This window comes from Miscanthus floridulus, chromosome 19 (assembly GCF_019320115.1).
Source record: "Miscanthus floridulus cultivar M001 chromosome 19, ASM1932011v1, whole genome shotgun sequence".
Classification (NCBI taxonomy): Eukaryota; Viridiplantae; Streptophyta; class Magnoliopsida; order Poales; family Poaceae; genus Miscanthus; species Miscanthus floridulus.
The window spans coordinates 18,306,818-18,321,354 of record NC_089598.1 but is presented as its reverse complement, the minus strand read 5'-3'; the positions used below and the strand labels follow the sequence as shown (position 1 = coordinate 18,321,354).

Genomic DNA, 14,537 nt, shown 5'->3' with positions numbered 1-14,537 from the left:
CTTACTCTCAGGTAGGTAACATGAATGCTGTTAGGAGTTTCATTAGTTTAAAAAAATTCAAATAAGTCAAAATGCCCACTGCTAAAAGATTATTATATATGTGATAATGACCTCAACCTAAATTTTTAACCAGCTTGCCTATCCATCCAATAGATTGCATCAAGCAATGTTGAAGCTAAAATCTATCTGCTGATCTAAATCTGAAAATTACATATGAAATTCACACTGTATAAGCCACAAATAACTACTCAGTCCATTCCAAATTGTAAGTCCTTTTAGGTTTGTCCTACACTTTTGTAGGTTTGACCAAGTTTATAGAAAAATACACAAACATCAAACAAGATTCATTAGATACATCATGAAATATATTTTGATAGTGCATTTATTTGATATTTTAGATGTTAATATATTTTTCAATAAACTTGGCCAAAGTAAGACAAGTTGTCTTAGGACAAAATAAAACGACTTACAATTTGAAATAGAGGGAGTATAAAGCCATATGAATACATGTGTGCACTAATAACCCCATTCTCCAAAGACATCCTCCAAGGAACAAAGTTCATGCATGCACAAGATCAATCCACAAAAGACCACCAAGGTGAAGGGGAGAACCTATTATCACAACCAGTCCACCACCATCTCAATCCCTTAAGTGGTATAAAGATATGAGCGCATTGCACAAAATACAAACTCAAAATAATTGGATAAACAAAATGGCAACTACTAGATGTCAGTATCTGTTTCTATAATATATAACTGTTGCCAAATGATCCACGCACTTGTTAAAGGGCGTACCCAGTGCAGAGAGCTCCCGCTCTGTGCAGCATCTGGGGAAGGGTGTCAGTGGCAAGCCTTACCCTCGCATGTGCAATGCGAGGAGACCGCGACTCGAACCTAGGACCTTCCAGTCACATGCGGTAAGACTCTACCGCTTGCACCAGGCCCGCCCTTCATCCACGCACTTGTTCCTTTATTGAAAAAATGTTGGTCCTTTACTATATTATATAAGTGCCAATAGCGATTCACAGAAATAATGACAGAGAGAAACTTTCTACCTCTGACAAAATGCCACCTCCACATCCAACATCAATAACTTTGAGACCTTCAAGTGGCTTAGATGAATTTGGATCCCTCCTGGATGAACGAATATGCACAAGTATGCAGTTAGCTAAAATTTAACAAATAATACGTGTTGTTTCATAAGCCATGTCAGCTTACAGTCCAAACAAAGAAGTTTGAACCCAGACATACATGCAAATGGAGTACTACACAAATTTATGGACACTGTTACTGATTTGATTAGTCTACTAAAGCATAGTAATTTACTGGCTCAATCAAAAAATCGATTCTACAGGAAGGCACTGCCAATGTAGACCAGGAACACCTTAAGGGATGATATTCACAAACAGCATGATTTATTAACTCTGGCTTTAAGATGGTAAGATACGCCATTAAAGGTACATTAGAGTTCATTGTTCATGATTGGTAAAATGAACGTGTTAAATGGCTGGATAAATGAAATAACTTCAACATTCAACCTTTAATTTATTCTTGTACCGCTACAAATACAGCTTGGCAGTAGATTTCATGTATATTTCAGGCAGCTCACTATGGTATCAACAAAAATGAATAAGTTCAAGGGGTGCAGAACTGTACCTGAAATGTCTACAAAGAGTGGAGTGGATAAAAGACAGTCGGGTTGGATTCATCACATGCAAAGGTTTGAATGGACCACTAGAATCCCACCTGTTTATTCCAGAAATAGCACCGTCAGCAATAAGGTATAACAAGGAGACAACTGTAGTTCACTACCAATTTTAGCATTCAGAATAAGTTACAGTGTTATCTGAACAGTCCTATGTTATTCAAGTCTAATCTGCGTGCTTCCTTGAAAGTAGCTAGCAACATGCTGATATTCATAAACATGTGTGGCGATCCAACAACACTAGTTATAGCATCATTTTCTACATCCATCCCCCAGCCAAGGGCAGTGAATAAATGAAGAATGGTAGAGGTTCTATTCAAATCCGACCGGAAACAGTAGGCCAACTAATCTGTTAAACTTTGTCACCCATGCTACAGGGGCTGTTTCAGCACCATCCTTCAAATACGCGCGCGCGCTTAAACATGCCGTCGTCCAAGCTCACACACGCTCAAAATTTCATCCAAACATCTACCAAAAAGCACAGGAGCTCGTCGTCCTAGGCAAAAGGAAGGAGGGATCTCATTTCTCACCAGGTCTCGGCGATGGAGGCAAACTTGGCGACCTCTGCAGGGTTCAGCGACGAGACAGTGGGACCGACACCGCCCGACCTCGACGGACCTCGAGGCGGAGATGGAGGGGGTGGTGGCGGCGGCGGCGGCTGCTGCGGGACCGAGGAGGAGGCCACGGAGGCGTACCTGCTCCATTGGGGGAGCAGGGCTTGGATTCGTGCCCTGCCGTGGAGTGGGGAGCCGGAGGAGAGGAAGGCGCGGCTGAGCATCGTTCGCGGCTACCGCACCCCGGCGAGGTGAGAGGTGGACGAGGGGAGACATGTAGCCTTTTAAACTAGCTCTTGTTAAGGTATATAAGACACATGGTTTAAAGCTAGCGGGTACTCTCTCCTTTGCAAGTTATAAAACGTTTTGTTTTTTTCTAAATACATTACTTTAACTACTATCTAAACATAGTTTACATCCAAATGCATAACTAGAAAAGCCAAAACATCCTATAATTTGGAACGGAGAAAGTATAACTATTCGAGCTGCCCTCACCGATGATCCGAAAGCAAAACAACAGCAGTCGGTCAGGGTACCCAGACATCAGATGGCAAAACTGGAGCCACTCTCGCAATGTTCAAGGATGGTACTGCAGAAGTAACTTCGTGCGCCACCACCAGTGTGCGATGTACTCGGGAATGATCTTACTGGGGTACTCCTCTTTATTTCGGTATATACACAAATTCGACACCGCACAGCTCGAAACAATTCACTAGCGAAGCTCAGATCTTTGGAAAATGAACAACATTGAGGCATTACAACACACTTCAAACCTGGCTACTGGATAGTTCAGTTGAAGTTTGAATGATCACCCAGTCCTGGATATCATTTTTCCATCATTTGGCCCACCAAGAAACCTTTCTCAAGATGGCCTAAACTGGACAGTAGTGTACCTGCTCGGTAGTGCTTCACTGAAGCTACCACTGCAGCAGCCACAACCAGATCTCAGCCGCAGCAAGTGGTTGCATACTGTTCTTTGCTCACACATTTTCAAATAGCTAGCAGCAGCACAAACAGCGTCGTATAGCAGAAGCGAGCAAGCCCGTGTCTAGTGATCTTATTGTCACCTCAATACTCTCTTCTCCGGCGCTTCAAACTGGAAGGTATGGCGAACTGATTTTGGGAGTTCTGGAGGGAGGTAATTTCAGGAACAAACATGGTGCTGTCATATGCAGGGAAACACAAATTCCCATGCCAATTGAGCCCCGAGGCTGTTGGTGGCGAGGGAACCTCAGGCACTGTCCATGAATTCTCAGGTGCTCGGCTCATATATTCATCTGTGATCAATCCAGGCACCTGCCCTAATAGTTCCTCAGCAACGGAGCCTTCGGCTAAACGGCACTGTGGAGATCCACCAGCACTCCCCAGCTTAGCATTATCACCCTGTAAAGAGAGAAATGGTATTCAATAGTCTGCCTTTTAAGTATTTCAAGTGAATGAACAAATCAGATGCCACGCTAAAATGAAATCCTGATCATCATCATGTCACAATCCACATAGCCTAGACTATTGCAAAGAGTAACAGTCACCAAATCTAGCAACTAAACCTAGCACTACAACAGCACAAATCTGAAACTCTAGTTAACCATCAGCTAGTTAAGAAAAGATCAGATTAATTTTCAACCTAAATAATCTTATGCATTAATTTTCTTCATGCAAATGCCAGAAAGAATGTCACTCTTAAGCTCTTAAACATGTTTACAACAACAATCTGAATCTTCATCATAGTAAAAGGTCATAAGCAACCATGAATAATGCAAGAAATAACCAGAACATCCATATCAAGAAATGCTGCCTATGTTCATCGGCAGTCTAAAAGACCTGAAAGTTGAACAGAAGCTAGTAGGCTATTAATAATATGGAAGAAAGAAAGGCAAAAAAGGAAAATGTATATATGGTAACTTGCCTTAGAAGAACCATGCTCGGAGAAGCCAAAGTTTGGACCATATTCTGAGTTACTGAAGAACTCTTCCACAGGCCAATCTGGTAGACTGTCTGTCACATTACCACCTGAGAATGACAAGTGGTAGGCCCCATCACTATTGCCGTTAATTTGGTTGGAGAAGGCTGTTGTGGTCTGGCTAGATTGCAGAAGTGTTGGACTTTCCTCTGACATGTACTTAAGCGGGGATTCTACTGACCGAATTGTACTATTGTTCATAGTCCAATCAACCACTTCTGCCCTGGCTGTTGGAACAGAATTCTGCCTTGAATAATCTCCATTTGTTACATTTTTGCTTGGAACAGAAGCACTGCCTTCAACTGAAAATTGAACTGTCGGGCTTCTCCTTGGCAGATGTTTCGCTGGTTGGTTTACTGATCCACCAGCGGCATTAACATGCTTTTCAGCAATAGGTGGAACTGGATCAGCAGGATCAAGACCCACCTGAACTCCAGTTAGCAGGAATCTCTGGTGTACTGAAACAAAGGAATTCACTGTGTGTATAGCAACATCACAGTCTCTACAAAGTAGTGCACGGTCCTCTAGGCAGAAGAAGTATCCAGAAGCCTCCTGCAGTAAGGATAAACATGAGAAATGTCTTGCAGGAGGAATCAATACAGTACATACAAAACAAATTGTGTCGCAGTAGCTAAGTATATCGGTGTGATAAACACTGGTCTAGATGGCCCTGAACCCCAGCAGCGTGACCTCACTGACAGCCGGCAGCCAAGGGTAAGGGTAGGAGAAGGGGACTAGGGTAACAGATTGATATTCTTCTAGTCTGCCAAGTTCCAACTAATGATCGCATGCCCTCCTTTCTAACCACGTACTAGCAGCAAGGAGATAAAAACTAACAAATGGATCTAGTAGCTAACTAACAAATAATGATAGCAACTCAGGATAAGGTTGTTGCTTGTTTGCTCCTTGTGCCAGCCGCCTGAGCCCCTGCAGCCAGTTGGCCACATCCAGATACAGCTTGTCCACGGACAATAGCTCAACAAACTCAAAATGTAAAATATAGTTCACTCATCGTCCATACAGTGATTCAACCCTCATAGGTAAAACACTGTAGAGTATAAAGAGAAGGCACATCCAAGTACCCAACAGCACTACAGCAGCCCTTAGTGCAGAAAGAAGGGTTCTCATCTAGCAACCAGAAGCAAACAAGTGCAACTTGCAGAAACACACCAGGAAACTAAATTTATATGTATACAGTACTCGCAACTTAGGTTGATACAAAATAATGACGTCACTATACATGAACTGGAATTAGTAAATTTACAAATATGATGGTTGACGCATTTACCAGGTTTTCAAAATCAGAAAACGTGAAGGCTACAGAAAATGACAGGATATAATGTGTTGTAATTAGAGAAAAACACATGGTGTTTAGCTTCCCCAAGGTAGTTACAAGTGCACATGCGTCTTTTCATGAACTTGTGCAAGTAAACATGTGCATCAGACTGTGGGATGCAACGCACACAAGCTTGAGCTTGAGCTAGTGCGTGCATTGTGTAGAGATCTTGTCTTTCGTCTTGAAGATTACCTATTTCTTCGGCGCTGGTGAAAAAAGAGAACTTGAGCAAGTGCAATGTAAAGCCTATTGGGATTCACTCTAATTAAATGTACCATTTTATGTAGCCTGTAGTACATTTAACTATGTAACTTTCTAATATTTCAGGCCTTCATAAAATGGTAAGCAATCATATTTGAAGAATATATGACCAAATGAAGAGAAAGCTTCTATGTGCATGCATTTGGGATGATCTTCACCATTGGCCTTTAAGCATAAGTGTCATTCCAGTAAAAGTTGCACTGTAGTCTAACAAAGCTACCCTCGAGGCTTGGGCCATTTCTAGTACACACTATATCAGGGAACACTAGATTGAATGCTTATCTATTTCATCAAAGCAAGGCTGGAAATGCAAACTGAGATCGCATGTGCATGCACATGGTCAGTAACCCAGGCAGCATGGTGAAGCAAGCATGCTCATACCTGGGTCCACGCAGGACAGCATGATCAACTCTAGCAAACATTAATTATTCTCCTTGCTATTATTAATGCCTTTCAATACTTTTATATTTATAGAAATTTTTTCTTGTTGGTGGCTCATCTTGTGTTTCATCTCTATCCTACCGCAACTTGCTTGGTATAAAGGGCACTGTTGTTGTTACTGCTGGTTTTAAACTGACAAGTGCTAATTTTAGAGCATAAAAATGATCGATAAATAATTGAAGTATTGGAGTATTTTCTGAAAACACGTATTTTATCCAAAATAAAGGTATATGTGGTTTTTATTGGGACATGACCATATCAGCAAAAAAAATGAGAGCAGCAGTCTATAATATTCATCTTTGAAACCACAACCCCACCTTAGCATTAATTGAACCACAAGGAAGCAAAAGTAGCACACCATTGCCTTGTTCATCCATTTAATATATAACTAACTAATACTCCCTCCAGTCCTGTTTCTTAGGCGCAGCATCCAGTAAAACGAATACCAAGACGAGGTGTTGATGGTTGCGCTCATGCAAACGAGGAGTTACTCCCACCAATGGTTGCACGGATGCATGGGCCGCTGATACCCCTTCATTTTCTCAACGCCAATAGTTTTAATCCAGCTATTTGCATGAATGCATACAGAGGAAGTGCAGCCTCTTCGTTTTCCGTCCGAGACTTAATTTTTCTCAAGACGCCTAATAATACGGACATTTTCTAAAACCCATTAACGACTAACAAAAACGTACTGGAGGGAGTATGTGCTAATATGTCCCAAGAGATAATTTGTAGTACTCTCTCAATCAACAATTTACATCTTCCAATGTCAGATTAACAGAGACAGGAGCTTAAAGCCCAACTCTAGATCAATTGCAAAAGCCCCTTTCTTCTGCTTCTTCACCACACCAGCTACAAGCAACATGCTGTAGCATAGCCATATCACCACAATTCAACAATCTATGACACTGCACACTGCAGCAAAACCTATCCCTTTGAAATACAATGTGAATAAAAGTTACTAATGAGCAGCACAGCCACAAATGAAACCTAATTGGTACTGAATGAGCTTGGAGTATGCTGACTGAAATAAGAAAAAAAAAAACACTTGGCACTTTTTTACATGTATAAATGTTCAGCACAGCAGTACTAGTCTTAATGCAATGTTTAGTGAAATAATCATGGGTCACTTTAAATTTTTTCCCCAAAGACGGGGTCCCTAAATGATGCTTTGGGTCCTCAGGAGTGGCACATCAGTACAACATCCAAGTCAGTCTCTTCATAATTACAATATCCTGGAGGACCAGAGACAGATCATATCATGATGCCTTCCCTGGGATAGGGAAAGCCTGTGGGAGCTAAAATTGAACTCACTACCCAGTCAGATCATCAGTAAAACGTAGTGTATGATATGGCAATTGCGCCAATGCTCTAGAAACAGACTCCGCATTCCAAGGGAAGCTGCCCAGGTAAGGCAATTTGCTAGGGACCGAAGCATCAACAACAGCTTTGCTTCAGCCGCCTTATATGTTTCGCTAGCCAAATCATCAGGCGAGACCTACCCTGCTAGGTGCTAGCTTGGGATCAGACGATCAGTACCGGAATTCCCAGCCTGGCAGTGGCAGCTACTACTCGACAACTCCAATTCTCCAAACCCCCAACCCAATCGAGCTACAGGAATGGAGGGAGGGAGGGACAGCAGAGACGAGGGCTCGTGGTCGGGGCTGACCTGGCAGATGTCGCACTTGGGCACGGCCGGCGCCGCGGCGGCGGCGGCGGCGGTCAGGAGCGGCACCCGCTGGTGCTTCCCGGCAAGCTTGTTAGCGGCGTGCACCTCCTCGTCGCAGGCTACGCAGAGCGCGGCCTCGTCCGCGCAGCACAGCACCCGCGCCTCCGCGGCCCCGCACGCGTTGCACTGGATCTTCATCCCCGGCTGGCTCCCCGCTAGAGTTTTAGAGGGAGGGGACGAGGACGGCGGCGAGGGGACGCGGCGGGAGGGGTTGGATCGGCTCCCGACTCCCCCTTTCTCTTATCTCTCTCCCTCCCTCGCACGGCCCGTGTGAGCTCCTATAAAGGTTATAAAGCGAGAGGGGAGATATATGGTTGCGAGGAGCCAATGCGCTGTTGTGTTTTGATTAGGTGCGCGCTTTGTTTAATCCGCGTGGTGGGGTGCGGTTGCTTTCGGTAGGCGAGAAGGGAGGGGACGATCGGGGGCAGGTTGGGGACAGACGAAGCGGTGGTCAAAGCGCACAGCAGAGGGCCGGCTCGGCGGGCGTGGTCGTGGGACGGGCGGAGGCGTCAAGGGCAGCTGGACAGCGGAGTGAGCGTGCGGACCGCGGACGTGCTCCGCGCCCGCGTCCCGCGCGATGTCGGCACATTCCGGCGGCCGCCGACCCGGGCAGATGCCGGTTTGCGCCAAATTTTGCCTTTTGCTGGACGAGTACCGATGAGTCCTCGCTGTTACTTCTATACTCACTGTGTAAATGTTTTCGATGGAAAAAATAATATCATAATAACATACTGTATGTATAAATGTGTGTTGTACTGCTAAGAAAAAATATTGCGAGAGTGATGTTTGGGATATCAATATTACAAAAGTCTCTACGAAGGATAGACAATTAAAATATAACTCAAATAGATCGTCCATATGGTGTACATAAAGGCATAAAGATCATTGGGTGAAACTAAGAGAAGTAATTAGTGTATCCACGGCCAAAGCAAGTGCCACGCTTTCTTAACAACATCCTAAGGATATTGAGCACCAATAGTTAAGTAGTCCCTTGCTGTTCTCATAGTTGTGTTGAAAGTGTCCTGCATATAAGCTATTTGTTAATATTTAGAGCTAAAATATTGTTGATTATCTTGAAAAAAAATATATGTATCAATAGTAGATATTATCTCTATGGAGTTAGAACCTCTTTATATACAATATATTTTCGTGAATATACCATTTGCTAGTTTCTTCTTCCCCTTCCCCTTCCCCTTTTCCTTCTCCCCTTGTTCACGTCCTTCTCAGCAGCCAGCACGGCCAAGATCCTAATGTTCGATCTTGTTGTGGCTCTTGATAGTGCTACATACAATTGGCCGTGTGAGAACACTGGTTCCGGTAAGTACACCCCGACGTTAGGAATAGTCTGCCCTTGTGCCTTGTTAACGATCATTGCGAAGTTGAGCCGAATAGGGAACTGCTTTTCGCTTAAATTGAAAAAGGGACATCTTATTGTCAGACGGGCATAAGGGTATGCGAGGCAGAAAACCCGTTTTTCAGCATGTTGTCCCAACATAAGTTCTGCGTCTATAGTATTTTTTTTTGAATCCCCGTATTATAAGTCTGGTACCATTACAAAGTCCGTTTGCAGGGTCAATGTTCCTGAGCAATATGATCGGGCAACCAATCTTCAACTTTAGCACATGTGGTGGTAGACCATTGGGTGTCAAAGTATTAACGAATTCCTGAGGGTAGTAGTTGTGTGGATCATCTATTGCATAGTCAAAGCTATGGTATACCATCTTATCCCCTTGGAAGCAACATATCATCTTCATGTTAATCATATTAACCCAGTCATTTCGCGTAGATAATATGGATCGAGAAGTGATGTAGTCTTTGTTTGACATATTTGCATTTAGCCTAGGGAATATACAATCAATTAGCGTATCAAGATCACTATCTTTCCCGGTGTATGGTACACATATATCATGAGGAAGATAGATTTTACATCACCATTCGCCTCCCCAGAACCTCCACCGATGCGTAGCAGGTACTCTGCAAACCACGGATCGCTCTTTGCCCTTATGTTGTGCTCCAACTTGAGATGTCTCATGGAATCCCAAAGGTATGACATTTGCAACGAGGCACCAACTATCTGAGCCCTCGACCCTCTACGAACAACGGGAAGAACTTGTCTGAAATCTCCATCGAACACCACGATCTTCCCCCCGAATAACAGCTCAGGCCGGTCCATTATATCACGGAGGTTGTTGTCTAGTGCCTCGACAACCTGTCTCTTTGTCATAGTAGCCTCATACCAAATAATGAGAGATGATGCTCGAAGTAGCTTGGCAGTACCACTTTGTTTTGTAAAATTGCAGAAGGCCCCACCATCAATGATGAGGGGAATCTTGAAACATGAGTGGGCGGTTCTACCACCAGGCATTATTGAGGCCGCAACCCGAGATATAGTTGTTGCCACAGTAATCTTTTTCTGGATGCGTATAGTAGCGAGAAGGGCTTTGTAAAGATAAGTCTTTCCGATGTCGTCAGGACCATCCATAAAGAATAGACCCCCATGTTCGGTATCAATTACAGATATAATCTCAATGTACGTAGCCCGCTGCTCCTGATTAAGGGTGTCTGAAAGAGCCACATCATCCTCGTTGACCTCAATGCTAGCCTCTTCAAAAATCTCTCTAGGAATATCGCTAGAGGCATCATATGTGTCGTCGATATCAGAAAGTGGGTACATCTTTATATCCTTCTACATTGATCGTAACAATTTTTGAATATCTACGAGGACCATCTGCTCCACTATGAAGTTGGATTGATTGTTGCGCCTATAGTCCTCCGACATTGCTAAAAGGTCCTTGTGTGGTTTTGGTAATTGAGTGACAACCTAGGTGGACTAATTGTGTTTATATGAGATACACAGGTGATTAGTCCATAGGTACATGTGTGTGAGCAACATATGCCATGAAGGTGAAAATAGTTTGGAGATGTTGCAAAGCTCACACATGTGATGATGAAGGAGCTTATTGCACATGAGACATGACATTGAGTCATGTGATCAAGGTGGAGAAGATCAAGACAAGACTTGGCTTGATGGACCGGTTACAAGCGTGAAGGGCAAGTCGGAGGCTTTGGAGCGATGGACCGCGTAGCGGTGAAGCTTGAGCAAGACTTGGCGCCGATGGACGAAGGCAACGGTGAAAAGCAAGTGAGGTCAAGATTGATGAACCAACAAGATCACGTGATGATATGAAGTGGATCATATCATTGTTGATCATGTTGGTGCATGTGTTGCATCAACATTGGAGGAGATGGAATGGAATGCGCAAGGCAAAGGTATAACCTAGGGCATTTCATTTCACCGGTCATATGTGTATAGAGAAGTTGATGACCAGGTTTAGGATAGATGGTCGTACTATCAAGAGGGGCAAACTTGTTTGCATATCAGTCATCTAAGTGCCACTTGAGTGATCTAACTTTGCATCGTTGCTAGGATTGAGTGGTGTGGCAAGTTAAGTGGCTAATCCTTTGGAAAATGATTGTGAAAATGCTAACATACATACACATGGTGGTGTACACTTGATGGTGTTGGCACATTTACAAAGGAGAAGAAGTTGGAGTTGATGTGGATCAACTTGGTGAAGGAACGAAGGCAAGGGTTTGAAACTCCACTGACGGAGTGTCCGCCCGTAGAGTGCATACAGTCCGACGGTGCCACCGGTGCCCTATACAGAGAAGATAGGGTCTCACAGAGTGGATCAAACGCTGGTCACGTGGTGACCAGACGCTAGGGTCCTACGTTCGGTCAGTGGCGGCTAAGAGCGTGCAAGCATCGGTCTTCGACCGGACGCTGGCGCTAGAAGTGACCGGACACTGACAGGGTGCGTCCGGTCAGGCTGATGTACGGTGACGTAGGTGATGTAGAGAAGGTGGAGAAGGACCGGACGCTGGTGCTACGTCCGATCGTGACCGACCAGACGCATCCGGTCGCGACTGGTACCTTACTGAAAACAACCGGACACTGGGGTTGCTGCGTCCAGTCAGTTTAAGCAGCTGCGTCCGGTCATCACTTGACCATTGAGATCAAGTGACTGAGGTTGAATGGAGACAACACGTGGTGTGCATCCGTGGACCGGACGCTGAGGTCCTGCGTCCGGTCAATACGACCGGAGCGTTCGGTCGTCCCGAGTTTTGCCCAGTGAAGGGGTAACGGTTAGTTTAGCCCGTGAGGCTATAAATAGAAAGTGGCCTCGGCCATGGCTATAGCTGAGCACCTCGAGGGACTTTATGTCTATGCTTGTGAGTGCTTGGGAGCCCTCCATCTCACATATACTTGATAGTGATCATCTGATTATGTGAGAGAGCGATTCTAGTGCGATTGCATCGTGAGGTTGCATCGAGTGGCACTAGGTGATTGAGTTACAAGCCGGTGGTGCTTGTTACTCTTGGAGGTTGCCACCTCCTAGATGGCTTGGTGGTGGTCTCCGTCGAAGCCCGTAAGAAGCTTGTGCGGTGCTCCGGATAAGAGCTTTGTGAGGGGCATTGTGCTCGCCCCGCGGGAGCCGCGAAGAGCAACTCTAGTTGAGCGTGTCATTGAGCTACCCTCACTTTCGGGGTAGGTTCTTACGGTGCCCGACGTGCGAGCTTGGCGGGTTGAAAGGTCCTAATGGCTAGAGGGGGGTGAATAGCCTAATAAAATTCTACAACAACACTTAACAAAATATGTTAGACAATTATGCGGCGAAGCGAGTGTTGCGTTAGCCTACTAAAATGCAAGCCACCTACCACAATTCTATTTCGAATAGTGTATATCCACACAATAGCTATGACACTTAGCTAAATTAGTGTGCTCTCAAAGACTAACTAAAGAGCAACACTAATCAAACAAACAAGCTCTCACAACTAACTACACTAAAGAGCTTGATAACTAGTTTGCGGTAATGTAAGAGTGAGCAAGAGAGTTATACCGCCGTGTAGTGGTAGGAACCAATCAATCACAATGATGAATACCAATGTAGACCAATCACCTCGAAATCAAATAATGAACACAATGATTTTTACCGAGGTTCACTTACTTGCCGACAAGCTAGTTCTCGTTGTGGCGATTCACTCACTTGGAGGTTCACGCGCTGATTGGCATCACTCGTCAAACCCTCAATAGGGTGCCACACAACCAACACAAGATGAGGATCACACAAGCCACAAGCAATTTACTAGAGTACCTTTTGGTGTTCCGCCGGGAAAAGGTCAAGAACCCCTCACAATCACCACGATCGGAGTCGGAGACAATCACTTCCTCCACTCAACGATCCTTGCTGCTCCAAGCCATCTAGGTGGCGGCAACCACCAAGAGTAACAAGCGAAATCCGCAGTGAAACACAATCACCAAGTGCCTCTAGATGCAATCACTCAAGCAATGCACTTGGATTCACTCCCAATCTCACTATGATGATGAATCAATGATCTAGATGAGTGGGAGGGCTTTGGCTAAGCTCACAAGTATGCTATGTCAATAGAAATGGCCAAGAGAGTGAGCTTGAGCCGGCCATGGGGCTATAAATAGAGCCCCAATCAAATAGAGCCGTTATACCCCTTCACTGGGCAAAACGCGTTCTGACTGAACGCTGGTCCTCAGCGTCCGGTCGCTCGATGTCAGCCACGTGTCCAGACTCAACGGTCATCAGCCTCAACCGGACGCTACTTCTTTGAACTGACCGGACGCTGAAGCCCCTGCGTCCGGTCATTTACAGTAAGCTCCTGAGCATGACCGGACGTGTCCGGTCAACTCGACCGGACGCAGCCCAGCGTCCGGTGCTTAACCCTAAGCACTGTGCCAACCGACAGCCTAACCGGACGCACTACTTTAGCGTCCGGTCGTTTCGGACTCAGTGTCCGGTCACTGTTAAACAGTGAGATAGAATTCCTTTCTCCTCTATCTTCTTTACCCTTGATCCAATGTGCCAACCACAAGAATTTGCATCCGGCACAATAGAAAATGGGCAATTCATTTTCCTGAAAGCGCCGAGACCCAAACCCATCTCAACCCTGCAAACACCACCTCCTTTGTAAATGTGCCAACACCACCAAGTGTATCACCTTGTGCACAAGTGTTAGCATATCTTCACAAACATTTTCAAAGGTGTTAGCAATCCACTAGATCCTAAATGCATATGCAATGAGTAGAGCATCTAGTGGCACTTTGATAACCGTATTCCGATACGAGTTTCACCCCTCTTAATAGTACGGCTATCAATCCTAAATGTGATCACACTCTCTAAGTGTCTTGATCACCAAAACAAAATAGCTCCTATGGTTTATACCTTTGCCTTGAGCTTTTTGTTTTTCTCTTTCTTCTTTTCCAAGTCCAAGCACTTGATCATCATCATGGTATCATCATCATCATGCTATGATCTTCATTTGCTTCATCACTTGGAGTGTGCTACCTATCTCATGATCACTTGATAAACTAGGTTAGCACTTAGGGTTTCATCAATTCACCAAAACCAAACTAGAGCTTTCACGGGTGACGCCAATTAGCCGCCGAACCACCAAGTGAGCGGTCGACACAACGGGGACTAGCATGTTGGCAAGCACGTGAACCTCAGGAGAAAAATCAC

At 44.7% G+C, this 14,537-nt stretch overlaps 3 protein-coding genes across 4 annotated transcripts in view; 1 reads left to right on the top strand and 2 right to left on the bottom strand.

The window, feature by feature from the left end:
- Positions 1-2,508, bottom strand: part of LOC136528212 (ubiquinone biosynthesis O-methyltransferase, mitochondrial-like) — a 90,027-nt gene extending 87,519 nt beyond the window's left edge. For both annotated transcript variants that reach the window (XR_010777002.1, XM_066521141.1), the window contains exons 1-3: positions 2,236-2,508; positions 1,657-1,746; positions 1,056-1,134 (exon numbers count right to left, since the gene is read on the bottom strand). Coding sequence is in view for 1 of the 2 variants with exons in the window: in XM_066521141.1 (XP_066377238.1) it covers positions 1,056-1,134; positions 1,657-1,746; positions 2,236-2,483 (417 nt within the window). In the remaining variant the exon portion in view is untranslated. The remainder of the gene's footprint in view (positions 1-1,055; positions 1,135-1,656; positions 1,747-2,235) is intronic.
- LOC136528210 (exopolygalacturonase-like) overlaps positions 1-14,537 on the top strand; it is a 269,570-nt gene that overhangs the window by 116,789 nt on the left and 138,244 nt on the right. The gene's annotated exons all lie outside the window — the stretch shown is intronic.
- LOC136528207 (B-box zinc finger protein 22-like) lies at positions 2,899-8,249 on the bottom strand. The gene is made up of 3 exons (XM_066521138.1): positions 7,927-8,249; positions 4,166-4,771; positions 2,899-3,642 (listed from the first exon to the last, which is right to left on the bottom strand). Exons 1-3 carry the CDS (start codon positions 8,122-8,124, stop codon positions 3,328-3,330), a joined length of 1,119 nt encoding a protein of 372 aa, XP_066377235.1. The 5' UTR covers positions 8,125-8,249; the 3' UTR covers positions 2,899-3,327.

Bases quoted from the DNA above. Each gene is read 5' to 3' on its own strand.
- LOC136528207 (XM_066521138.1), bottom strand. From the start codon at position 8,124: ATGAAGATCCAGTGCAACGCGTGCGGGGCCGCGGAGGCGCGGGTGCTG. The intron at 4,772-7,926 runs GTCAGCCCCGAC...TCCTTACTGCAG, and splicing joins CCAAGTGCGACATCTGCCAG to GAGGCTTCTGGATACTTCTT. The intron at 3,643-4,165 runs GCAAGTTACCAT...CTCTCTTTACAG, and splicing joins CCGAGCATGGTTCTTCTAAG to GGTGATAATGCTAAGCTGGG.